This window comes from Vigna unguiculata, chromosome 4 (genome assembly GCF_037176805.1).
Source record: "Vigna unguiculata cultivar grain cowpea cultivar isolate G323 ecotype 2 chromosome 4, ASM3717680v1, whole genome shotgun sequence".
Taxonomy (NCBI): Eukaryota; Viridiplantae; Streptophyta; class Magnoliopsida; order Fabales; family Fabaceae; genus Vigna; species Vigna unguiculata.
In genome coordinates, this window is record NC_140795.1 from 15388708 (window position 1) to 15415420 (window position 26713).

The window sequence follows — 26713 nt, forward strand, 5'->3', positions numbered from 1 at the left end:
TAACTTATACAACGATTATAACAAAAATAATAAAATTTAATGTAATCTCATTTTAGACATTATTAATATTATTAAAAGTGTGAGGCTCCTTGCAAACACCTTTGAGTGGGCCCCACAATCTGGAAACTAAGAAAGATTGAAGATTGCAGCACACTACACTTTTTATAATCTGTTAAAGTTGTCTGCTTTTCCAACACAACCAACCATGCTTTCTGATTTGAATTTCAAATTTGAATGTGGATGTACGTACCCACAAACAAACGGTCACATACATAAAAAATATATAACACTAATACTAATAATGCTAATACTAACAAAGGGAATCATAATAATAATGTGGTAAAGTTTGGATCTTTTGAGGTTTCGACGTTGCAGGGAAACATGGGTGACTCAACTTGTCTCATGCAGCAACCATTCTGTTATGCTTCAGGCATTTCCAATGAAGCCAACGAGGTCCGTTCATTCATCACTCGCTTCTGTTTTCCAGAATATATGTATTGATGAATTCTTAATCTCTTCAAATAACTTCCATATTTTTAAAATCTTTTTCATACTCTTTTACTTGGGCATGCATGTAGTGTGTGATTCAGTAGAATGAAAGGAAAAAGATTGCATTTTCAAAAGGGTGTTTGTTCCTGCTTTCGCTAGTGAGATTCATACAAGTTTTTGATGTTTGATGGGGTTGTGAGTTGGGTTACAGTAACATAATCGATTGAAGCTTTGTGTTTTGGTCTGTTGTTGGGTGCAATTAATGAAGAGGAGATTTTTCTTTTTCTATGTTGAATGAAGGTTGATCTTGAAAAAACTGTGAAACTTGTGCGTTTCAGAACAACCCAATTCATGCACTGGGGCAGTCAATTTCGTTTGGGAGGTTCATGTCAGAGTCACTGGCATGGGAGAAGTGGTCTACTTTCTCCCACAACCGGTATGTGGAGGAAGCAGAGAGGTACTCAAGACCTGGTTCTGTTGCACAGAAGAAGGCTTTCTTTGAAGCTCACTACAAGAAACTTGCTGCTCAGAAGGCTGCTGCATTGCTTGAACAAGCAAACAATGGAGCACAAAACAATGCCACTGTTACTCATCAAAAGGACAATGACACTGTCACTCATCAAAATGACAGTGTCACTGTCAATCATAATTCACAAACAAGTCCAAATTCTGAAATGGTTGTTGAGGTAGAGCAAGATGCAAATGTTTTGACTGTTACACCTGAAAGTGTCAAGGTAGAGGGAACTGAGGCAGAGATGGAAGAAGTTGCTGTTGTAGGAAATTCAATGGAGGTTGAATTGCAAAACCAGGTTGAAGATCTTGATGATGCACAAAGGGAGCAAAATGAAAAGCTTAGTGTAAATGTAACACCAGTTTTGACACCACTAGCAAAGGTTATTATGTGAATTAATTTCCCGGAATCTTTTTCTTTTGAAATTTTGAGGTCATATCATAACACTTACTTGCTATTGCAGCAGGTATCTATATCTGATCAGGAAGTTCTGGCTGATGTGGGAAACAAGAAACCTCCAGTTTCTTCCTTCAAGTTGTCATCAAAGGCTAATAATGGAACCTCCAAGTTCACCTCTACACCTGTCAAGTCCACAGCTGCTATTTCTTACAAAAAAGAAAACATTGCTTCACCAATTAGCATAAAACCTGCAAATGGAACCTCCAAGTTCACCACTACACCTGTTAAACCCACAGCAGCTACTTCTTTCAAAAGAGACAACATTGCTTCACCAATGAGCAATAGACCTTCCAAGTTCACCGCTACACCTATTAAGTCCGCTGCTGCTATTTCTTTCAGAAGAGATAATATTGTTACACCAGTGAACAATATGCCTGTTGGATTAAACACTGCAGATAAAAAGAGATCTACTCCAAGATCAGTTAACTTTACACCCATTAGGGAACTTAATCGGTTGACTGCATCAGTCATGAGAAAGTTTGAAAGCACAAGAGTTGGTGCTGGTCCTTCCAAGGCTTCAAAGGATAATTTGACTCCTATGAGAACTCCAACTATGGTATCTCAGCCATTTTGCTTCTTTTGAAATTTTCACCCAATTCCAAGCCTCCTACTTTCATCTTGTCATGCTCATTCATGTTGCAATGTCTGTCAAGGATGCTAAAGTGAGTCATTTTCCAATTGCAGGCTTCCAAGGAGATTCAAAAGCATACATTGACCCCATTAACTGAAAAGAAAGGGTACATGATTTCTAACATGTTTAATTATAATTCTAATGTGAAACTGTTTGCTTTCAGTTTTTTTCTAGCTGCTTCGCATCCTGTATTGAGTATGCAAATTTGTAAAATTTCAGGAACAAAACACCTCTTGATTTATCATCAGCACCACGCAGCCATACGGGTGGTCCTAAATGGAACTTTCTTTCTGGAGAGTAAGTTATCTCCACTTGGGGGCTTTTGTTTCCTTAGTTACTGATTGGGAAGGTCTAACACATATGCAAGTACTTTTACCAGTATATTCTGTTGATCCTTAAGGGGCTTTTGTTTAACAATGTATTATTTGCATGCAGAAATAGAATGAAGTCTCCACTTATATCATCCCCTTTCAGCTTGAGGACAGAAGAAAGGGCTGCGAGAAGAAAGAAGGCAAACTAATAACCTCATTTTTCTCTTATATTCAGCTGATTTTGTGACTTTGAATATTAAAGTACTTATCTGTTGATCTTCATCAATTTTAGAAACTTGAAGAAAAGTTCAATGCTAATGAAGCACAAAAAGTGCAGTTGCAGACCAAACACAAGGTGGGTGACAAGTAAAAACTAATACTAAGTGAGACATTGTTGTGAGAATTATGTTACTTTGTTCCTTAAGTCAATTAATTACACCCAATCCTCTTGTTTGCAGGAAAAAACAGAGACTGAGATTATTAGAAAACTACGCCAAAGCTTTTGCTTCAAAGCAAGGCCACTGCCTGATTTTTATAAGGAAAGGAAAACATCGAAGGGTGAGACAAAAAAGGTATTTTTCTCAAATTGTTAACAATTACAATGACCATTTGCATTTCAGGATTGGACAAAACAGAGAATTCTAGGGTTAGGGGTGATTTTTTATTTGCGACAAGATTTTGTTTTCACTTTAGTTTCTGTTTTTAAAAGTCTTCATGGATAACAGTGAAAACAAAGTTATGTTCTCTGTTTCCAACACACTTTTGTTTTTTTCAAAAATAAAATACACACTTTTGTTTTAACGGCTATGCAAACTTTCGAAATTAAGACAAAGTGTTTATGTGTCGTTTTCATAATTAGAATTAAAAAAACAAGATAAAAACAACGAAGATTTTTCAGACCAGATAAGTCCAAATCCATGGTGAGCAAATACCTTATAATCCTATAAAATAAATAAGTTTTAATTTCTGTGTATTTTAAAATCACTACTTTTGGTTCTAGTATGATACTAGTATTATATGACTATTCCCAATAGTAAATACTAATATTATAATATAATTTCAGCATAAGATATTTAAAAAAATTCTGAATATCTTAAAAGAATTGTTATTTATTTATCAAGAATTATAAGTAGTGATTTAAAAAAGTTCAGAAAGATGAAGATAAAAAAATATTTTATGAATGATCTTCAATTTTTTAACAATGAAAACAACAAATTTTACAGAAGTTTCTGTAAAATATTTCCATCAGAACTTTCTGATTACTCTACTAATAGCTAGAAGTTCAATTGCTGCCTTTCAGGACCTACTGACACATTCTGAAACACCTAAAGATGGAAGGAAATCCACTCCCACAATGGCAGAGAACAAAACTTATTTTCCTCCCAACAGACCCGTATTGAAAACCAGTGGCACTAAACATTTCCAGGGAAAGAGTGGTCGCACCTTGACTCATCCTCTGACTTCAACTTCCCACGTAATTCCAACTCATGAGAATGCATCACCAAATATTCAGCACGGATACCTGCATTCTAGAGACTACAAATATTAACCATGTTGATTCCAAATTAACCATGGGAGGAAACATTAGTGCAGACTTGTAAATGTAGCTTGATGGGGTTGTATTGTATCACATTAGTTAGACCCAATGATCATAAGTATGACCCTTGTTGCACTCCTGGTATATAGCAACATTGGTCATTACTGTTCTTCTGACATGTATTCCTTTTTCTGTTTCCACCCTCTCACCATTGTTGAGCAATTCATTATTTTAAAATGTATTACAAGTTTTGTAGAAGTCACACTCAAGCTGTAGCTAAATCAGAATCATATAACTAGAATGGCAAATTGGTTTATAATCACCGAAGGAAGGATATGCCAACAGTCGCCAATTCTCAGCAACAAAATGAACAAACGAAGTTTCTATTAAATTCCTTAAAAAAATCCTTTTTTTTTTATAACATTGTGGAGCAAAATTTGTTGCAACGATTATCAAGAAATATGCATGATCGTGTATAGTGTGCAGTATAGTTTCAAACATAAATAAGACAAAAAATATTTATGACAATTAAAAAAGTTTTTTATTTCCCCTAAACTTCATTGAAATTTGATATACATAAAAATGTCATTCAAAATGAAGCCTAAATTAAATGAAGGATATTGTGCAGATAATAATATCCTTAAATACAGTGAATTATTTGAGACCAATCATTTATGGAAATTTATTTGCTTATTTCAAAGTCAGAGGGTGTGTTTCTGAACCTAGGTCTTCGGCTTACAAACTAACCTTTCAGGAAGATGCTGCACATCTGTCATAAGACTAATACATTACAATTACATAGGCTATCTGTTTGGTAACAAAACGCTACTTTGTATCTGCCATGGTTACAAAACGGCGCCCTTGGCAAATTTAAACCCTTCAATTTACAAGTTCAAATTTGCCTATAAAGTTCAGAGGTCAAACTCTAGCATCTTTTGTCCATCTCTTTAATATGTACCGAGATGGAACAATCCTTATGTTCACATAGTCAAGAACTTTTAATGCATGGCAACATAACATCCCCACATACTCAAATTTCATACAGCTACAACTGATTGTCTCATCAGAAGAATCAAATGTAACTGAATATTCCCGTGCCTGTTCATATACGCTAACTTTATAATTATACAACGATCCATTTTCAGTGCAATGCTTTATCACTAGATTCAAAGATGCTTCATATTCTTTCTGAAATAACTCAAATATCTTTGGTGTGTATGGAGCTCTTGCATGCTTTAACGTAACGATATCCCCCAGCAGCGGTGGCATACGCTGGTTCATGTCATAATTGGCTTCTAATTCCTTGTAGTGCCAATCAGTAACCACTTTAACAAGATACTTGAAAAGTGGAAGAATGTCGGAGTCATGCTTTAGGTACCTTTTCAGGTTGCCAGTAAGATTTTCTCTCAGTAGCATGCTTTCTATGTCAGCACAAAAATATTGTCTTCCATATGCTATAGCCCATCGATTTCTGCTTCCAAATATTTGTTGCAACCATTTATTTTCCCACAGATTGTACTTGTCCAGGAGAGCATTCCATTCATTAACAAAATAATCCTCCTCCTCGTGATGAAAAAGGCAGCTTCTTAAATCATTTACGAAAGAATCAGATCCAGCAGAAACATGACTCAGATGCTTGAGGGCATCTTGATAGACATGCCATACACAAACTCGATGATTTGTTTGGGGTAGTATGACATTGATTGCTTCAGCTGTTACAACATCTAGATCTGTAAGTATCGTCTTTGGCTTTCTTCCAGACATTGCCTCAAGGAAAACTGTAAACAGCCACTTCAAAGATTCTACAGATTCATTCTGAAGAAGTGCAGCCCCAAAGATAGTCATTTGCTGGTGATTATTTATACCAAGGAATGGAACAAATGGCCGGGAGTCCTTATAGTATTTATAACTGCTATCAAAACAAACAACATCACCAAAATCAGTGTAATCAACAATCATCTTTGTATCAACCCAAAATATATTAGTTATTTGATCATCAGCATCAACCTGGAATGCGTAAAAGAAAGAAGGATTCTTTGTTTGCTTGATTTGGAAGTGAAGCTTAATCTTTTCAATATCTCCCTCCTTCATGTTGCTACTACATTTGAAAGGTAGTTTATACTCTCGGTTGACGGGATCATAATCAAGACGAGCCTTGCAATTGGTTTCAGAGGTTGATGTAGGCAATCCATCCATTATGTTCTTTTCAATTTGAGTAGCAGTTAACCCCTTTTGTTGTGATCTTAACATGTGCACTCTACATGCATCAACAAGTTCATGATTATGCTTTTCCTCAAAGTGGGTAACATGATACCTACCATCAGGTTGGCGAGAAATAACCATTTGGGCCAAACATCCAATTCTAGTATCCTTCCGAGGTTTCTTTGCGTTCATATCTCTTTTGTCTTTCTGCCGAAAACCTTCTCTGAAGCAAGTAAATCGTCGAGATGCCACAGCACCATCAATTTTACTCCTATTTACATAATCTTTTCTTACACTGAAACCTACTCGTCCAGCATATGCATTATAAAATTCATATGCGTCCTCATCTGAGTCAAATCCCATTCCCAGTTTTGGTGTCTCATCCAACCCGGATATAGTTAAGTTTGCTTCAATAGCTTGAGCAACACTCAATTTTTTCTGTGATGGTAACATATGAGCAGTACAGGGTGTTACAAACTCATGATTGTGCTCAGTTTCAAAATGAGTGACCTGAAATTTACCATTCGGCTGACGAGCAATAGTCATGTGTGCCAAGCAACCAGTTCTTGTTTCCTGCTGAAATTTCCTCAAGTATGTACCATTTTTGTTTGGCCGATAACCCTGTCTATGGCAGGTATATCTTCTGGATACCACTGCACCATTGATCCTACTTTTGTTGACAAAATCCTTTCTAATGCTAAAACCTTTCAGGACACCATACATGCTATAACATTTGTAAGCATTGTCTTCTGATTCAAACTCCATACCAATCTTTGGAGCCACATATATTTCGTCCTCATTTTTCACATCAGTACTAGTCATTGATATATTAACAGAGGTAGCACAGGGGTTCTCACACAACTCTCCACTACTGACATTATCATTATGAAATTTGTCATCATGGAAAATATTTGATGTCTGGCATTCATCATTAATTTTAATGTGACTATGGTCAACAGGACAAACATTTGGACCTGTACACTCATTCTCAGTGTCAATGATCTTAATAGCGTCTTCAACAGAAGAATCACAGGGGTTCCCAGTCTGATTCTCTTGCCCCAAAACCACCTCGGCGGATATTGGACATTCATTTTCTGCATCTTCCAGGGGATGCCTTTGTACATCAGGTTCAGTACCCTCCATCACCCTGTGTTCAAGATATACACATGGAAAACAAGTAAGGGAGAATAATGCAGCAGCAACAAAAGACAGACTGCGGGTTACATACATTAATAGTGTGTTTAGGGTTGTGATGAGGTGAGAAAAAAACCAATTTTAATTTAATGGCAAGCAACTGGTTGTTGCTTTGGAAAAATAATGTTTTTTACATGGTTTCAGGGTATCCACTGTGACTTTGAAGGTATCCAAATACAGGATTTCAAATTAGATCAGAACAAAACATTGACATACGATCTCTAGGTTACAGTTATGAAGGAAAAAACAAAAACTTGAAAAGTTTTAAATCATAGTTATGAGTTCTGGATAGCAGTGAGTAGCCCCCAAACCCAAAACCCAAGGGTGGAACAGATGTTATACATATTATAATTGTTCAAAATAGTATATTATAGATGAAATAGGTATAAAATATAAAATAGTATATTATACAAGTATTAATACACAAAATGCCCGAAATTTTAAAACATCCAAAATTAAAGACAATTTTAGACTACCAAACATGGAAGACATACAAAAGAGAACACAGCAATGAACATAAAGATGAAAGACATCTAAAAAGGCTAAAAGAATCTCAGTCTCAGATAAAGAACAGAGCACTGTCAAAGGGAGAGAACTAAATGTTGCTGCAGAAGGCATGGGTTGTCTCAAAACCAGAGAGCCCAAAGAATGTTAGAGATGGCACCAAAGAGCTGATGTGATTCAATGAAAACCAGGGTTTCATTTCAGACCATTTGATTCAATCAAACATCATATGGTCGCACATATGTTCATTTACATCACTTTACATTTTTCTTCTCTAGAGGGAAAAAGGGTGAGAAAAAAAAAGGAAAGGATAACTAATTTTAAACTTTAACAAGAAAAAAATGGAACAACGTAATTTTAACATGGGTTTTGACATTTGTTATGCATAAACAGATTGGACAGTGTTGATATGACTTGAATTAGGATGTGCTAAGAAGTCAGTGAGTTACATACTCAGATGATGTATGTTTCACATATATGAAAAAGAGAATAGTACATTAAAAGGAAAAGTTATATGTGATAACACAATACCCTTATGCAAGGTACATACACCCAAAAAACAGCTTTATAAAAGTTGTACAATGCAATAAACAATTATAATTTTAACACATTCCCTCAGTTGGAGCATATAAATCATAAGCACTAAGCATGAAACATATAAACTGAATTCTAGGCCCTCTAAAAGACTCAATGAGAATGACTACAAGTTGGTCTTAGAACTGATAACGATGTTCTGTACCAATTTAAGTAGGAATAGAGACCTGATTGTTGCATTATACTGAATACCAAAATCCAAATGCTTCATTTGGAAATCTAATAATAGGTGGAAAGAAAAGCAATTGAATTGGGATATTTAATGATGAAATGAAATAAAATAAAATTACCACAAATGTTAGACAGAAGCAAGTACAGCATGTTGTTAAACAATAGGACACGATTGCAGTCTTATTACAGGAGAAGGTTTAAAAACAATAACTTTTTACATCTTAGCGTTTGCTAACAGTTAGGATAGGACCCCTTTTTATAGGAAGTTTAGGAGGAAATGGGGGGAGTTTGACAGCGAATTGAGTTTTGTAACTAGAATAATCCAATAGGAAGGAGAGTGCTCCTTTGTATCTGTTGTTGTATGATTGGTGAAATTAGAGAAGTTCAGATTTACTTTACTTTGTTTTCTCAGAAAATAGTGTTGATTTATAACATCTATTGGGTTATTTAATGATGAAGTGAAGGGAAGTTTTTATTTCATTGTTTGGGAAGTAAATGACATCATAAGAAGATTAGTAAACAATAAGTTCATTCAATCTCATATTCCTCCCACCCTCACATTACGAAGCAGGACAATATTGAATGGGATGAGATGAGGTAGATTCCGTTTTATTCTAAGCAATTTGAACTTCCAAACAATAGCAACTACTGTTATTCCATCATCGCTTTCCATAATGTAAACACAGTCATAAAGTTTAATTTGCATCATAGTAAAACCATTTTGCACCATTATCCATGATGTTTTGACAATATTTCACTTTGCAAGACTAGAAATTCAAGAAATATACACAAATAGAAGTTCAAAATGATACAAACAGACACTTTAATTCATGAAAGAACCAACCCAGCAGAGGCTAATAATTCAGGAAATTAATCACAAACAATTGGGGAAACAAGATATTACTCAACCGGCAGTGCTGAAAACTTGCACTACCCACTCTCTCAACACTCGGTTTAAGTTCATTCCATATCACAAATCATCTGCCACATCATCACAAACACATAAAAAACAAAATGTGGAAGACTTCAATCAACCGCTTAAAGATACACACACCAAATATGAGCACTAGTGAGAGAGCAACGTTTTAGGGTACCAAAAGCAATGAAAGAAATCATCAATCAAACAAACTTGACTAGGGATGAGATTAGCATGAAAAAAAAAAAAAGAAACAGAACAAAGAGGAGAAAATTAGATTCAACTAATGGCACTGAAAATGAGCTTAAATCAAATTGCATTGATTTCTGAGTTAATAATTGCATTAATGATACAAAAACTAAAAAATAAGAGCAATAAAATTGAAAGCACAGAGAGTGTGAAAGAGATTGGAACCTAACCTAAAGAATTGAAAGAACAGTAGGAATTAATAGGCTTAAAATAATTCAGAGCAGTTCGTGCGGTTACCTGTCACAAAACGAAACGGAGAAAGCGAGTAATTGTTGTCTCTGCAGTTTCTTGTTTACAAGCTCAGTACAGTCTTGCTTGAATATTCAATATTATTAGTAATTTTTATCTGTAGTATTTTACATGGGTGGATTAATTAGTTTGTAAAAATTCAAAAATAATTAATTTAATTAATCATACTAAATTTATCAATAATACTATTATAGGATCAGTTTTTCTAGTATGTGACTGGTACATTTTAATAATTATTAAAAACTAACTTTTATATATTTATCTAGTGAGAAAACAGTTTATATTTACAACTTTTATACTATTTATTTTTCAATTTTAACCTTCTTTTCTTACCATTTCTAATTTATCACAATTTTTATAATTTTTAATTAATTGACTGTTTAAAAAAATGTAAAGATGTATGAAATTTAAGCTTTTGAAAAATAAATTAAACTTTTGATATAGATATTTATATTTAAAAATTATTTTAGTTTTACATTCAAAGAAATATTTGAAAAATATATTAAACTTTTGATATAGATATTTTATATTTAAAATTATTTTAGTTTTACATTGAAAGAAATATTATATATGATTATCACATTATTGATCAGCAGTGATATACAAAAGTTCATTTTTTATTACAGATAAAATTGATATTTTCTATTTTATATATATATATATATATAAAGTTATACAAATAATAATAGAAATTATATGAACTAATCTAAATAAAGGTGTTGTAGCACCCGTTCATGCACTTTTAAATATTACGTTACTGTAATTTCTCACATTCAGTTAACTTGACTAATAAAGAATAACATGTTAAAAATGTTTAAAAATAAACAATTAATGAAATTATTAGAAGAAAAATACAAATTTTGATAGTTACAAAAATGTAAGTTAAAAGTTTTTGTAACGTCCCATTTAATAAACAAAATTACTTAAATGACACGTTACACAATACAATAATAAGAGCAAGCAAAGATACGGAGTATAAACTCACTTCTTAAAGATATCCAAAAGTTTATAAAAGGAAGTCCTGAGGCATACCACGATGCCAATACAAGACAAGGTACAAGGTCTAATGTAACCAGAAATACAGTACTAATAATATAATACATGGGCCAAAGCCCTAGCAAAAGACATGAAGAGTAGAGCCCAAGTCCAGTCAACTAAGTAGCGGAACCTCCATCACCCTGATGACCACAAGTAGTTCTCGCATTTACTCACTAAACAAGTTGATGATCATCACAAAAAGAGAAAACCACACATACAGAACACACAATAATAAACAGAAGGGTAAGCTAGAGTAGAAAACAGTCTATCATGCAGTCACATGCTATTTCACAGTCCAAGCAGTATATGTCATCCAAACATGTTATGACTTCTCAAACAATACACTAAGACTCAGACTCGACTCATCCGGATACATATAATTTAGTCGGATTCAGCGAATGCTTGCACTTGTGGTGGATTTCCCTGCTCACCCCCGAGCTAAGTGTTACAATGTTTCAATCCCTACACACAAGGTTAGTCCTTAATGGATTTCAGGCCTCTTGCTACTCTCACCACAAGAGTCAGTCCGCTCTAAGTGAGACTAACTGACTCCTTAGAGTGTCAGGATGCAACCTTACCTTGAATCCTTACCAAATTATATAGATGGGGCACCATCATGAACTCCCACTAATAGTGGTCATGGAATTACGTCCCGACCACTGAAGCACCACCATGAGGTCTCACCTAGAGGCTCATGGAATTACGTACTGACCACATACCAATCATACTCAATCAATCAAGTAATATTTATCATGCATATAAATCTCATGCCAACCTTTATAATCAATCCTCATTCATATGCCATGTTGAATCCATTCCAACTCATCCTTCCCAATCCATGAATATAGAAGTGTATTTCATACCGACATCATGCCAATTCAATAACCAACCATCCCATTTAAAATCACATGCCAAGATCATACCAAACCTATCATTTCCAACCCATGCACCATATCATTCATGCATAATCATTCTCCTCATGCTTTTAATATAACAATTCAAATCGAGTAATTGCCAACCATCCAAGAACAGAGAAACAATAAAATATCACAGTACCCTCGCCTAGCTCCACGCTCAGGCTGAAGGGTCTCGCTCAAGCGAGAGGGACTCCCGCTCAGGCGAGCTCCCTTCGCCTAGGCGAGAGCTCGACAATCTAGAACAATGGCTATTCGCACTAGCTCGCTTAGGCAAAATCTCCTCACCTTAGCGAGGCATCCTGTCGCTCAAAACAAAGATGGTCCGCTTGAGCGACAGCTTACGCAGAAGGCCTGGGCGAGCCCTGCCAGTCTCACTTAGGCGAGACTAGCTCACTTGGGCGAGATTATCAGTTCTCGCCCCTGTTCTCACCTATAGCAGTCGCATTTTAACATCCAAATAACAACACAAAGCATCCCACATGTTCATAACAACGTATAATCCATACAGACACCAAACAGACTCAAAAACAGGCTAAAAATGATTTAAAACTCGAAACCCTAGCTTCCTTTACCTGGAAACGGGTTAATATCAGACTTCGACTCTTAAGCCAACGAAACCAGTAGCTCCAAGAGCAGATATATGAACTGAAACAACGACACAATAAATAAGATTGGATTCACTACGGTGAGCCCCAACATAAACCACGAAAACAACCTAGAAAGGGGGTTAGGTTCAAGAACTAACTTATTCGAATGGAAGAAGAAGGTTGAGCTTGAACTTCGATGGATCTCCAAACCCTAGCAGAGGTTTTGTGGAGAGAAGATGGGAGAGTTAGGACACTGATTTTTCAGAATAAATTGCAAATAAGGGACCTTGGCACCCTATGGGCCAGCCTAAAGGCTGGCCCAACAGTGTGGCAGCCCTTAAACATTAAGGCACTAAATAAAAGTGGACCTTACAATTTTGGTTAAAATTTTTAAATAAGTAAAAGTAACTAAATTATAAAGGTGAAAAAAATGTGAGTTATGGAAGTATTATTAAGGTTAAAATTTATATTTGTTCTCTATTTTTTTAGTTGTGTCAATTAAGTTCTTTGATATATTTTTTTGTTAAATTAGATTCTATTTTTGGTCAATTTTGTTCAATTTGGTTCATTTTTGCTAACATCGTTTAAATAATTAACAATAATGAACAATGACTGCTACATGAAACTTGATGATTTTTTTTAGTTTTTTTAATTTTTTTTTTAATTTAATTTTTTTAATTTTTAAAAAAATGTTCACATGTCAACCCAGTAGTGTGTCGAGTGTCGGAGTCAATAGTCAATATTCCATGTTCAATTTGATTCTATATTCGTTAATTTTGTTCAATTTAATCTCAATATTTTAAAAAATGAAACAATTTTGTCCCTATCCAAATTGAGACAAAATTTAATTTTTATATAAATGTTATAATGAGGTTTTTATTAAAATTCACATTTTTATTAAATGTTTTTTGTTTACAATTAGAATATAAAATTTTAAGAATTAACACTAACACTATTGATATAAAAAATTATGAGATTAAAAATCAAATGTGATATTTAAAATTTTGAGAGGTTAAAAAGTGGGGAGTAATAATATTATTTTACTTTATGTGATTATATATTTTTTAAACTCTTAAATTTTTTAACCTCTTAAAATTTTAAGAATGAAGACTAACACTATTGATATAAAATGTTATGAGGTTAAAAATCACATGTGATTTTTAAAGTTTTGAGAGGTTAAAAAGTGGGGAGTAACACTATTATTTTATGTGATTATGTATTTTTTAACCTCTTACAATTTTAGATAAATGATATTAGCCCTCATCCTTACTTTATGTGATTATATATTTTTTAACCTCTTACAATTTTACAACTTTAGATAAATGATATTAGCTCTCATCCTTAAAATATTTGTTTTAATTTTAAACTAATTGTAACCTTAAACCAAAAAGATTTAATAAAAATGTGAGCTTTAATAAAAACATCATTATAAAATTTATATAAAAATTAAATTTGGTCTCAATTTGGAGAAGGACAATATTACTCCATCTTAAAAATAAATTGGGACTAAATTGAACAAAAGTAACGAATATAGAAATCAAATTGAATATAAAATACCGATTAGATGAGTATACCAACAACATACACTCAGTAGAGGAGTTTGTCCAAATACTGATTAGATGAGTATACCAACAACATACACTAATAAGATGACCTTATCAATATACATTAGACAAATTTGTCTATACAAAAGTTGACAAGTCTATTACTGCACATTAAACGAGATTGTCCATTCAGTAATTAGACGAGTCTTTCAATACACTTTAAACAAGTTTGAACAAACACTGATTACACAACTTTGTCCATACCATAATTAAACGAGTTTAGAAAAAATCACTAGATGAGTCATTCCGTACATTGATTATGAGTCTAAGAATACTCATTTGATAAGTTTGTCCATACTAGGGGTGGCAATTAGGGCCTGGCCTGTCGGGCCAGCCCGCAGGCCCGCAGGCCCGCAAAAAAAACGCGGGGTGGGCCAGGGTAGTGAACCCGCAAGCCTGCAGTGGCCCAGTTCGCATAAGCCCGTAGCCCGTGCAGGCCGGCCCGCAAGCCTGCAAGCCCGCATAAAGTTAAAAAAAAAACTTGCACTTGTGTATATTAATTACTTTTTTATGGACTCTTGCATCAACATTTCAAATTCTTGTACAACTGAAAAAGATAAGTATTATGTATTTTTTTAATGTGCTAAAATTTAAAGAATACATTGTGTATGTCATAGTATGAATATGATGAAAATGATGAATTATCAATTTATCATCCAATTCCCCAAAGTCTTTACTTAATTTTGTGAACTTCTTAAAGTTTCCCAATTTTTAGACATTGAAAGTTTTATCATAAAAATTATAAAAAAAAAGCGGGCCCGCGAGCCAAGGAATATGCCCAGGTTGGGCCGACTCACATTGCCACCCCTAGTCCATACATTGTTTAGACGAGTCTATAAAAAAATACTAGACCAGTTTGTATATACACTGATAAGATGAGTTTAGCAAAATACATTAGACAAGTCTTTTCATACACATATTAACCAAGTCTATTAATACATATTAGATACCATAATTAAACGGGTTAGGAAAAAATCACTAGATGAGTCATTCCACACATTGATTGTATGAGTCTAAGAATACTCATTGGCCAAATTTGTCCATACACTGTTTAGACAAGTCTATCAACAAACACTAGACCAATTTGTCCATACACCGATAAAATGAGTTTAGCGAAATGCATTAGACAAGTCTTTTCATACACAGATTATACAAGTCTATTAATACACATTAGATGAGTTTGTTTACTCATTGATTGGACGAATTTTGCAATACACATTAGACAGTTCTAAACATACACTAATTAGACAAGTCTAGTTGTACATATTATACGGGTGTGTCTATATACTGATGAGGCAAGTCTAGCAATACATATTAGAAGAGTGTGTCGATGCATTGATTAAACGAGTCTATGAATACACATTAGACAAGTCATTTCATACACTTATTAGACAATTGTAGCAAAAAATATTACACGAGTCTAACAATACACATTAGATGAGATTATATACACACTAAATAGACAAATATAACAAAAAGATATTAGATGAGTTATTCCATACGTTAATTAGATGAGTTGTCGATGAATTAATAAGACCAATCTAACAATACACATTAGACAAGTCATTCATATAATGATTAGAAGAGTCTAACAATATACATTAGACAAGCTTTTTCAAACATATTAGACGAGTCTATTAAAACATATTAGATGAGTCTGTCCATTCGCTGATACATGAATCTTACAATATACATTAGAAGAGTTTGTTCATACACTAATTAGACGAGCTTAACAATACACATTAGACAAGTATAGCAAAAAATTTAAACAAGTCATTCCAAACATTGATTAGAAAAGTTTAAGAATACGCATTAGGTGAGTTTTTTCGTACACTGATTGAAAGAGTCTTGCAACATACATTAGATGAGTTTGTCCATACATTGATTAGGTGAGTCTAGCAATATACATTAGACAAGTCTGTTTATACAATTTTTACATACATATTGACTTTCTAAACCTATAAATAATTTTTCACGTTGATTCTATTAAAAATTTAATTATAAACTTAAAAGTATTATTAGTTTTTGCCTTAATCTCAAAATATCTTTTAATATATATATATATATATATATATATATATATATATATATATATATATATATATTCAAATATCATTTAATATAACATCTATTTAAATGCTCCTAGTGGTCGAAATTGAATTCCTATTTTCTCCAAAGGGGGAAATCCACCTGCAAAAGACTCATCGACGCTCAAGTTAGTTAGAGAGTGATGATCTTTTTAGAGAGAAAGAATTTGAGTGATCTGTTGACATGAGAAGCCAAGGTGGTTTGCTTCTTGAAGATTTGATGAAGATTGAATGAAGCTCTTTTGAACTATCTTGAAGCCATTACCATTGATATGAAGCCTACATTGATGAAGGAAAGGAGATTTGATGATATCCTTGGTGATCAAGGCTGGAACGTGTGCTCTCCACGTAGTTACATCATTTAGAAAGTGTATTTTAAGTTTGTAATTCATGTTGTAGACCTTATAGCATTAATTAGATGTAGTTTGGTCTTTATTGTGTTTTTAATCTGTTGAATGGTTTTTCAACAGGTTAAAATGTCTCTTTTAGTCTGTTGAATGATTTTTCAACAGGTTAAAAGGTTGGCTACAGTAGTCTTAAACTGCAACAAATTCAATCAGTTGATTTAGTTTTTAATCGACTGATTTCACTTAAGTCAAGTGAAATCAACCGATTGATTTGAAAATCAACCTGTTGAATTTTGTAACAGTTTGACTATAAAAGTTGTGATTTTCGAAAGAGAGGTATGTTGATCATTTTAGAGCACGATTTGGTTCTGGAAACTTGTGGAAACTGTCTCCTTCGTGATCATAGGTGTTGCAACTGTTGAAGATTGATCTTAGATCAATTCTTGGAGCTTTTGGCTTGGTTTGAAGCTTGGAGAATGTGGTTTGTGGTAGGCTAGGTTGTGTTACCACTGAGGTTTGATCTTTCTCAAGCTTTGTGTGTGTGCCTGGTGGTTTTCCAAGTCTGCAAGAGGGTTTTTGCTGTGCTGGTATGATTCTTGTGTGATTCAAGAGTCTTTTGTGGTGTTTTTGCATATTTTGGAAGTGTAAGGGTGGATACTTTGTAAAACTTTTGAAATAGTGCAAAGTCAAGCTAAGGTTGCCTTGACAAACTGGATGTAGCTCAGGTTTGAGTGAACCAGTATAAAAATCTCGTGGTGTCCTCTCTTCTCTAACCTTTCTCTCTTGCATTTTCATTTTAAAGTTTCAAGAACTTGTGTTTTAATCATATTTTTCATGTTCTTGCATGTTTTCATGGCATCTGCAGCATTGAGCATGTTTGTATAATCATTTGGAACTGGTCTTGATCATTCTTGAGCATTGTTTCTGGTTTAAAATTCAAATTCGCATTTCTGCATTTTTCTCAGTATTTTAGTCGACTGTTTTTCAGTTTCAATCGATTGATTATACCAAAACAAAATCTGTTTAGTAAAATCAATCTGTTAACTCTGTTTTTGATCGATTGAAAGTGTATAGTTCAGTACTATTTGCATCCTAACTTGGTGATCTATTTGATTCAATTAAAGGTGGTTTTTAGCTTGCAAAGATAGCCTAAATTTTTTTAACTAGCCAATTCAACCCCCCCCCCTTCTTGGCTTTTCAACCATTTCAAAACTAATATGATTGTTTTTAGAATGAATATTCCATGGAGGATAATATGTGTATTTATAGGGTCTCTTTGGGCCTTTGACCCATATGATGAAAGGGTAATATTAACAATATAATTATTTACTCAAATAAGTATAATAATAATAATGTAATATATTACTTGAGTATAATAAGGTCATATATTGCTAGGGGTGGCAATGTGGGCTGCCAGCTCGTAGGCCCGCCAAAAAAACGCAGGACGACCCAGGATATTAAGCCCGCTAGCCTGGAGAAGTCTGGCCCACAAAAAGCCTACAACCCGCATAGGTTGGCCTGCGGCCTGCGCGGGCTGAACCTCATAAAAAAAAAACTTGCACTTGTGTATATTAGTTACTTTCCTTCTGGACTTTTGTATGAACATTCCAAATTCTTATATAACTAGAAGAAACAAGTATTATGTACTTTTGAATGTGTTAAAATTTGAAGAATAAATCGTGTATGTCAAAGTACCAATATTAATATGATGAAAACATTCTCAATTTATCATCAAACTCCCCAAAGTCGTTGCTTAATTTTGTGAACTTGTTAAAGTTTTCCAATTTGTTAAATATTGAAAGCTTTATGATAATTTTATAAAAAAAAGGCGGGTTGGCCCGCGACCCTGCACTTATGCGGGGCACACAGACTTTTCCGCCGACATTGAAAATGCAGGATAGACTAGCTCGACCTGCATTTTGCAAACCAAGTGCGAGTCGAGCCTAAATGAGCTGGGCCAACCCGTATTGCCACCTTTATATATTGCTTGATATATTAAATATTATGGTAATATTTAGTATAAGAAAATATTATAATGTAATATGTTAATATTTAGTATCAGAGCGTGATCAAAGTGTTGAGATTATCATGACTTAATATATAAATATCTTCTTCAATAAGTGAATCTGAAAATATTTTATGATCATAAGACTAATTGTGTCTTAGGCCACACACCTATTGGACCAGATAGGTATACAAATATAAGATTGTATTATTGCTAAATTTCAAAATAGAAATGTCTTTTTAATATCAACAAATTATATATTTATATATTAATTATTTAAGCATGAACCGGAAAAAGAAGTTATACTAATGGTATTAACGTCAGTAAAAAGTTCAAACAGAAGGAATAAAAGAACACGGACGCTAACAATGATGGTTTAACGGCGTCAATAACGTATATTAAGTTAATTAACATTCGTATGAGTGCTTAGTCAACATTAATCAATTATAAAATAATTATTTATTTCACAATAGTGTAGTTACACTAACGTATTTATATTAGGTTTAATAAAGTGATTGGTACTAACTTTTGTTCAGAAATTTCAGTTTGATATCTGTTTTTTTTTTTAAATTAATTTCGTCTAAATTTTTGAAATCAAGATAATGATACTTGGTAAGGACACTAACATGTGGCAGTATCTTATCACGTGACACTAACAATGTCACGTGTCATACCAAGGATCATACATGTGGCAATTTTTTTTTAAATTAAAAAAAATTTTAAAATAAAAAAAATGAAAAAAATCAGAGGCTGACACGTAGTACACTGTTAACGGTGTTAATAATATTTTAGTATGGCACAAGTATACAAATTTATATTATTCGACTAATTAAACCATTTATATTATTTTAGTATGGCACAAGTATACAAATTTATTTTAAAAAATAGTAATTTATTTTAAATAAGAATATATTTAATTCCATAAAATAATTATATATAACTACACAAAATCAATAAGCATTACAACTTGATGAAGGATTGACCCCAACCAAGGATGAAGGCACATGCTTAAGAAGACTAAGCATGTTTAGAAAGGAAGTTCACTAATCCTTTATCCCTTTCATTTGTGTTTGTTATTTTTGATTCCTAAGTTGACTTAGTTGAATTAAATTTAGTTGACTTGCTGACCTTTGACTAGGTTTGACTTGTTGACTATAGTTGACTTGACTTAAGCCAACATGCTAATCTATGTTTATTTGCTTTGCAGGCTAATTAGGAATAAGAAAGCAATGTTAGGTGGCGCATGGTGATTGGGGAACATAAATGATGTGGATGAGAGAGTAAAGCAAAGACATAAAGCATAAAGTAAAAGGCATAAAACAAGTGTACCTATGTACCTTTGGTCTCCTTTGTTTTTAGCACACTTTGGCCACTTTTTGGAGACATATGAGACACATTCTTTGTCTCCTTTTGTGCTAGAATGAAATTATCCTTGCACACACCATAGTTGGCTCTTTTGTCTCTCATTTTTGTAACCTTATTTGACCTAGTTTCTAGAAGCTAGGGTTAGATTTTTGTAGAGACATCCTTAGGTATCTTTTATTTGCTTAGAGACCCCTAAACTCTTCTATATAAGGGGTGCTCCTAGACATGTAAAAGGGTTGAACATTTTGAAGTAAAAACACTCTTGTGTCTCAACCATTTGTGAGAGTTTCCTCCCTAGGGAGTGAATACTTTTAAGCCTTATCTTGCATAACAAGTGGCGGCACACATCCACTCATCTTCAAGGTTGCCATGGCTTCTAGCCTAGCCTTGTAGTGGTGTGCTTCTCACATTTTTACCATTCCTTTCCTTTCCATTTTATGTTTCCTTCTTCCTTTAATTATTCTTGGTTTTCTATGGTTTATGTGCTTTCCATTTCCTTTTCATTTTGAATCAATCCATCATCTTCTTCTCTTGAGCTTTGAGAAAGTAACCTTCACATCTAGATAGCTTGCTATCTTAATGTCCAGTGGGGATTTCACTTAGCTTTTTTAATCAACTCACACCATATTCAATAGTCTTAAAAAGGAACAAGATAATCCTTCATCACAACTTCACTCGCAATTGTAGGTAAAACTTGAAAAGTAAATGTTTACAATTAAATATGGACTAAAGCTCTGTTTGTATCTAACCAATGAACATGGATAACATTTAGGGATGGCAACAGGGTCGGGTGAGGACGAGTTTCACTATCCCATACCCATCCCTGTAGAAAAAATCCATCCTCGTCTCCATTCCCGGGTAACAGGTATAATCTCATACTCATACCGTACCTGTTTTCTTACTACTTCAATATTAATTTTAATTAATTTTATAAAATAATTAAAAATTAAGATAAAGGAAACATAATATTATCAAATATTCAATATTAGCATGATGGTTGTTTTTTCGATATCAAATACTTTGAAATAAATTATAATTGTTTACATTTTAGATTAGAATATCAAATAAAATTTCACGAGAACCAAAACATTTATTAAATTTGTAAACATTAACGAAACCTAGATAAAATTTAAAAATATTTTTAATAAATATAAAAGGAAAACAAATATTCAAATTAAAATATATTTTAAATGTTTGTTTACTTCAATTTTTTTAACTTTAATGAATCTTTTTTTTATACACTAATAAAAATTATAACATATCAAAATGACGCAAAAAATAAATAATAAACATAATAATAAAATTTTAACATAGATCTGATATCTTTTGAACTTCAATATATGCTGGATGGTGATAAAAAAATATTCATGACAATTACATTAAATTTTATATTATAGTAAATAAAAATTACTTACAATTATAGTGAAAAAATTACAATATGATTGATAATGAGTCAGAAAATAAAAAATAATTAGATAAAATATATTGAAATAGTATTCTGCATAATTAAAATAAACAACAAATAAAAATATTAAAAAATTAACACATGTGTGTCTTATAAATAATTTGAGAGACTATTGAAAGAAATTGCACAAAGAAAAACAAATGTATAATTAAGGGTATGATAAGATGAAAAATACCTTAGAGATCTAAGAAAACTTTTCAAATATCAACATATATACTCAATGGTTGAGAAATAATAAAAATTGTTTTAGAGAAACAAAAGAGTTCTTCAAATAAATTAAAAATTAATAATAATAAGTAAATAATTTTTTTATATTACCTAGTAAATGAAATGTTTATGCTATTAAACACTTAAATCGAGAGTATTAAACATTCTCATGTGAAAGGAAAATATACAATAAATAAAAATATTAAAAAATAATAGAAATATTCAAACGTGAGACATATTTTTTTTAATTAACATACAACATTTTAACACAATTACATAAAGATTATGATAAAATGAAAAATATATTGGAGATGCAAATGAGTTTCATGACAAACTAAATAATTAGAAAAAATAAAAAATAGAAAGTATATATATATATGTGGTTACTTAATTAATTATCATAATGTTTTAATAATTTAAACGTGGACGAAGATATGGCATGGACATGTATTATGACGGGAATATGTACATCACCATATCCAGATAATGCAGAAATTCTCTGTCGAAACGGAAATAGTTCAGACAATACCCACAGAACGAGTTGACATCTCTAATAGCATTGAATGATGTAAAAAGTTTGAAAACCAAAGTAAGAAAACATAGAAAAACGAGACCAAATTTTCATTGTAAATATATATTATTAATGATAATCAATGATATATTTAATACAATTGATTATATTTGTATGTAAAGTTTTTATATTTTCTATTATAATACAATGAATAATAAAAATAATATGATAATCTAATAATAAATAGAATAAAATAAATTAAATTAAAAATTATATTTTATTTATTTTGATATATTATTATTTTGAAATAACTTTTTTCTTTATTAAAATTTATAATAATTTTTTATTTTAATTTTAGTTTCATGGATCTTTTGCATTTGTTAGTCATTATCCAAATAACTCTAGTATGTAACAACAGAAACGTGTAAAAATCAAAATGAATAAGTCAAATTCATCACAATAAAAGAATGCTTACTATGGTAATTCATTAAAATCATGATGTGAAGATTCCTTAAACTATAGTATACCAAGATCGACAATTTAAATTACGTTAAACAATTCTGTATCTCTTCATTTTTTTTCTATACCGAACAATTTATATTGACAAGTAAGTAAATTTCGTTTATTTCTTTTTACGTCAATGGAAGATAAAAAAATTTGCTTTTTTTGCCAAACTAGTGCAATTCGTTTTAGTTTTATCAAATTGGATAGTTTTAAAAAAAAATACAAATGTGGACAAAGTTTTTGACACTAAAGTTAAAATTGTGCTATATCAACACGACAATGTTACTGAAAAAGTCGTGTAGTCAATACACAACACATGACTCTAATTAACTTAATACGTTTTTTCTTTTGTTTATTATTATTATAGAATACTTTTAAACCTAACCTTGGTTATTTGTTACTCGTGTGACAAAAGAATTACAAGGTTTCCTAAAAACATATTTTTGATAAAGAAAGTAAAATAATTATGATATAAAAAAAGTTAATTAACATGAAAAATATATTTAGAGTAATGACTATAACAAAATTGCATAAGTACATAGGAGCTAATTTTAAACAGAATAACACTATAATATTGCTAAAAAATATTCTTCTCCCGAGAAAATTTTGACTTTTATGCAAAATGTGAAATAATAATAGTTTTTAACTATTTAATCGAGAAGTAATTTTAAACTCCGTTATGTACAAAATATCTTTCAAGTGATATTGATTGAAAAACAACTAAAGAACAAGTTTGATATCAACTTAGAAATATAGTTAATGTTGACTAAGAAAATATTAATTGAAGTTGCTTAGGAAATAATTGTAGCCTAGATTAACAATCAAATAATCTTAATGATATTGGTAGAAAAATAAATACCGAGGTATTTTACTAATTTTTTTATGCTGTCGTATGCTGAATATTAAAAATATATTGCATTGATGTAAAATTCACTTATATTATATGCTCTTATTTTAAAAGGGTTGTCCCAAATTAGTTGGGCCAAGAGCTGATCCATAAGGAATCAAAGACTTTAAACCAGCTAACACTTTCATTTCTGTCACTTTTCAGAAAAATTAGCTCCCTCATTCTCTCCTAAAGCTGTAGTCGTGCTCTGCTAGGGTTTAACCTCAATCTTGATCCAGTGAGTTCAACCTCGTTTTCTTGCTTCGTGTAAGTATTCTACAGCTCATGCCTCTCCTTTCCATTCGTATTTTCATATTTCCAGCTAGGGTTCCATAGTAACCCCGTTCCGTTAATGTTTCGCTATTTTCTAGCTTCTAAGCCTATTCCTAAAGCTGTTGTGCTTCGCGATTCAGTGTCGAGGTCTTATACTAGCTCCTTCTAGGTAAGGGGAGCTAGGGTTTTGCTTGTTCTTTGATTTTTATGCTTGATTTGGTGTGGTTTTAGGTTATGGTGGCTTATTTGATGTTGTGAGTGCTTGAAAAAAATGCTATAACTCTGTTTGGTTGTGAATCCTTGGCTGTACGCGCAAGAATAGTGGAGAACCCCTGGTATTTTTGTAAGACCCTTGAAAAATAATTAATTAAATAATTAATTAATTAATAAATGCAGGTAGAAAGTGCCTTTATGGCATTAATTATTGGTTTATGTGACGTGGAAAAGTACTAACTCAAGTGGTTGAGAGTACTTTGATTGTATGAGAGAACTTGGGTTTGAGTCCTATGTATGTCATTTATGTGTTGATTGTTTTATTATTAATTTTTAATAATATGTATGGGTATGGAATTGGCATTGTGATCTTATCACTAACATGAATTGGTTGAATTGGTTATACACTTGAATGGTGACTAAATGGTCATGGGTTCAAACTTGGTTGGTAATGAAATTGGAACTTTATTTTTTTTAGTGTAGTTTTGGAGGGAATATGAAAGGGCAACAGTAAACCTAGAAGGGGCAGCCAAGGAGGGGGCTGGAAATCATCTTATAATGATAATTAAATTAGACTTAACCACACCAAAAAGCCTAAATTCGTTTTAGATTGAGGTGGAAAGGGGTTTTTTGCAATTATTTTCGTTTTGGGTGAGAGGAGAGCGGAAATTGGAAGAGTGACAGGCTGAATTGAGAGTGCAAGGACTAAGTGAAAGAGAGAGGTGGAAGCAAAAAATTTGGTGCACCAAGGAATCCCTGGTCTCTTCACTAATTCAATTAAGAATCCAGGTTAGGGGTGCTGAAATTATGTGTGTTTTGATATTGCTTGTGTTGCTACGTTTTGTTATTCAATTGGGCCCTATATGGTGTAGTTTTTGGTATATTATGCACTGAAATTCGTGATACACATGAGGGAATTCGGGGGTTGTGAGTTGGTACTGTCTTATTTGAATTTTGGACTAAATGCATGAAGAAAAGGGGTTTATACACTATAAATACGGGAATGGTGTGAAACTTGGAGATTGGGAATTTTATGAAGTCTATATTGTGCCTATGTGTTGTTGCAATGTGTGTAAATTGGTTTGGTAAGAATAAGAATGTGTTTTGGTATGTTTGTGCATTGTTAGAGTGAACTGTACGCGTGATCAAACTTGAAACCCTGCAAGTCTCGCCCAAGCGACTCCATCTCGCCTAAGCGAGAGTTGCAGAGTCTCGTTTTGGTCCTGGTTCACAATATTCGCCCAGGCGACCTTGGATGGGGTTGAGCGACTTAGTCTCTCGCTCAGGCGAGAGACACTCGCCTAGGCGAGGTCGCGAGGAAACCTGAACCATTTTTTAGCGCGATGCTTAGGCGAGACGTATTGGGGTTCTGAGCGACAGGGTGTTCGCTTAGGCGAGAACGACTCGCCTAAGCGAGGTCGCGATAAGACATGACATTTGTTTGTTTGAAATCCTCGTTTAGGCGAGGTGTGGGTTATTTTGAGCGATGGTATGGCTCACCCAGGCGAGATCATCTCGCCTAAGCGAGATAACGTGTTTATGCCACTGTTTAAAGCTCGCTCAGGCGAGGTGGACTAGCCTAAGCTAGACCCTCAGTCTCGCTTGGGCGAGAGTCCCTAGCTTAAGCGAGTTTATGCGAAGTTCCATGGTTGTGTGTGCTTGTGTGTGTGATTTGGCTGCTTTATTCTAAGTATAGGATGTATATGCTTGTGGTGTGGTGTTTGGGCTTGAAGGACTAAGTCCAATAGGGGTCTGGGATGTGCTTGGTGGTTGGACACATGATGGGCATGGAACTGGTTGAGTTCCCATCGGCTACTAATGGGCGAGGAGTCCTTAGTATGGTGATTACATGTGTCGAGCGCACGATGGGCAAGGAACTGATATGTTCCCGTCGGCTACTATTGGGCGAGGAGTCCATAGTATGGTGATTTCGTGCGTGCCAGGGTCCAAGTATGAGACTTGGATGTTTTACTACAGACGAGGAGTCTGTAGGGCAGGACTATGAGCGGGATAGACTCATAGGGTTGGACCACGAATGAGTTAGTTTCGTGGGAGCACAGGGAAGTCCCAAGACCTAGTTCATGTATATGACTCATGAAGGACTATGAGGTCATGGTTGGGTTAATTGAAAATCATGAAATATTAGTTATGTTATTTTGGGATGGGTGGCATATTTATTTCATGTATTTTGTTTATATATTGTGCATAACTCACCCTTTCTGTGTGTGTGTGTGGCGATGATCAGATGATTCGTTATCTGGGAGCAGATGATTTGACAGGTGGGCCAGGAGATACATAGACTCGGAGTGAGGGATGGCTGGAAATTTTGTTTATATATTATTATTTTGATTTTGAGATAAATATTTAACTCTTTGGGAGCCATGTAAATATTGTTTTAGTTTTATGACATGTATATTAAAGTTTTTTATTTTCCCACGTTTTTGGGAAAATGTATTCCTATTTAATGAGGTATTTACTTTCATTTCGTATTTATTTATTAAATATTAGTAATATTCCTTAGGGATGTTACAATTTTCACCCAAGCGAGCCAGTCTCGCCCAAGCGAGAGCACTAGGGGTTTTTCCCTGGAGTTTACGCGAGTTTTCGCTCAAGCGACGAACTCTTGTTTTGAACGAGAGCCATCTCGCTCAGGCGAGCAGGTCTCGCCCAAGCGAGAGAACGGGAAT

The 26713-nt window shown here is 33.2% G+C and overlaps 2 protein-coding genes across 4 annotated transcripts; one reads left to right on the forward strand and one right to left on the reverse strand.

Moving 5' to 3' along the window:
• Positions 1 to 297: 297 nt before the first annotated feature.
• LOC114181236 (TPX2 (targeting protein for Xklp2) protein family) lies at positions 298 to 4196 on the forward strand. Of its 3 annotated transcripts, none has more exons than XM_028067631.2 (9): positions 298 to 453; positions 828 to 1382; positions 1464 to 2015; positions 2144 to 2196; positions 2310 to 2387; positions 2526 to 2601; positions 2694 to 2756; positions 2860 to 2973; positions 3702 to 4196. In XM_028067631.2, exons 1-9 carry the CDS (start codon positions 382 to 384, stop codon positions 3948 to 3950), a joined length of 1812 nt encoding a protein of 603 aa, XP_027923432.1. In that variant the 5' UTR covers positions 298 to 381; the 3' UTR covers positions 3951 to 4196. The 3 variants fall into 3 exon arrangements, with proteins under 3 accessions (XP_027923432.1, XP_027923433.1, XP_027923434.1); XM_028067632.2 differs by having other exon boundaries at positions 1467 to 2015; XM_028067633.2 differs by having other exon boundaries at positions 306 to 453; positions 790 to 1382.
• Positions 4197 to 4592: 396 nt separating this feature from the next.
• Positions 4593 to 10071, reverse strand: LOC114182287 (protein FAR1-RELATED SEQUENCE 5-like). Its single transcript, XM_028069127.2, has 2 exons — positions 10006 to 10071; positions 4593 to 7287 (listed from the first exon to the last, which is right to left on the reverse strand). The coding sequence occupies exon 2, from the start codon at positions 7281 to 7283 to the stop codon at positions 4857 to 4859; it is 2427 nt and encodes an 808-aa protein (XP_027924928.2). The 5' UTR covers positions 7284 to 7287; positions 10006 to 10071; the 3' UTR covers positions 4593 to 4856.
• Between the last annotated feature and the right edge of the window lie 16642 nt (positions 10072 to 26713).

Excerpts from the sequence above, each read along its gene's own strand:
- LOC114181236 (XM_028067631.2), top strand. The coding sequence starts at position 382 with ATGGGTGACTCAACTTGTCTCATGCAGCAACCATTCTGTTATGCTTCA. Across the intron at positions 2,197-2,309 it reads CCATTAACTGAAAAGAAAGG|GAACAAAACACCTCTTGATT; the intron begins GTACATGATTTC and ends GTAAAATTTCAG. Across the intron at positions 2,757-2,859 it reads AGTTGCAGACCAAACACAAG|GAAAAAACAGAGACTGAGAT; the intron begins GTGGGTGACAAG and ends TCTTGTTTGCAG.
- LOC114182287 (XM_028069127.2), bottom strand. The coding sequence starts at position 7,283 with ATGGAGGGTACTGAACCTGATGTACAAAGGCATCCCCTGGAAGATGCA.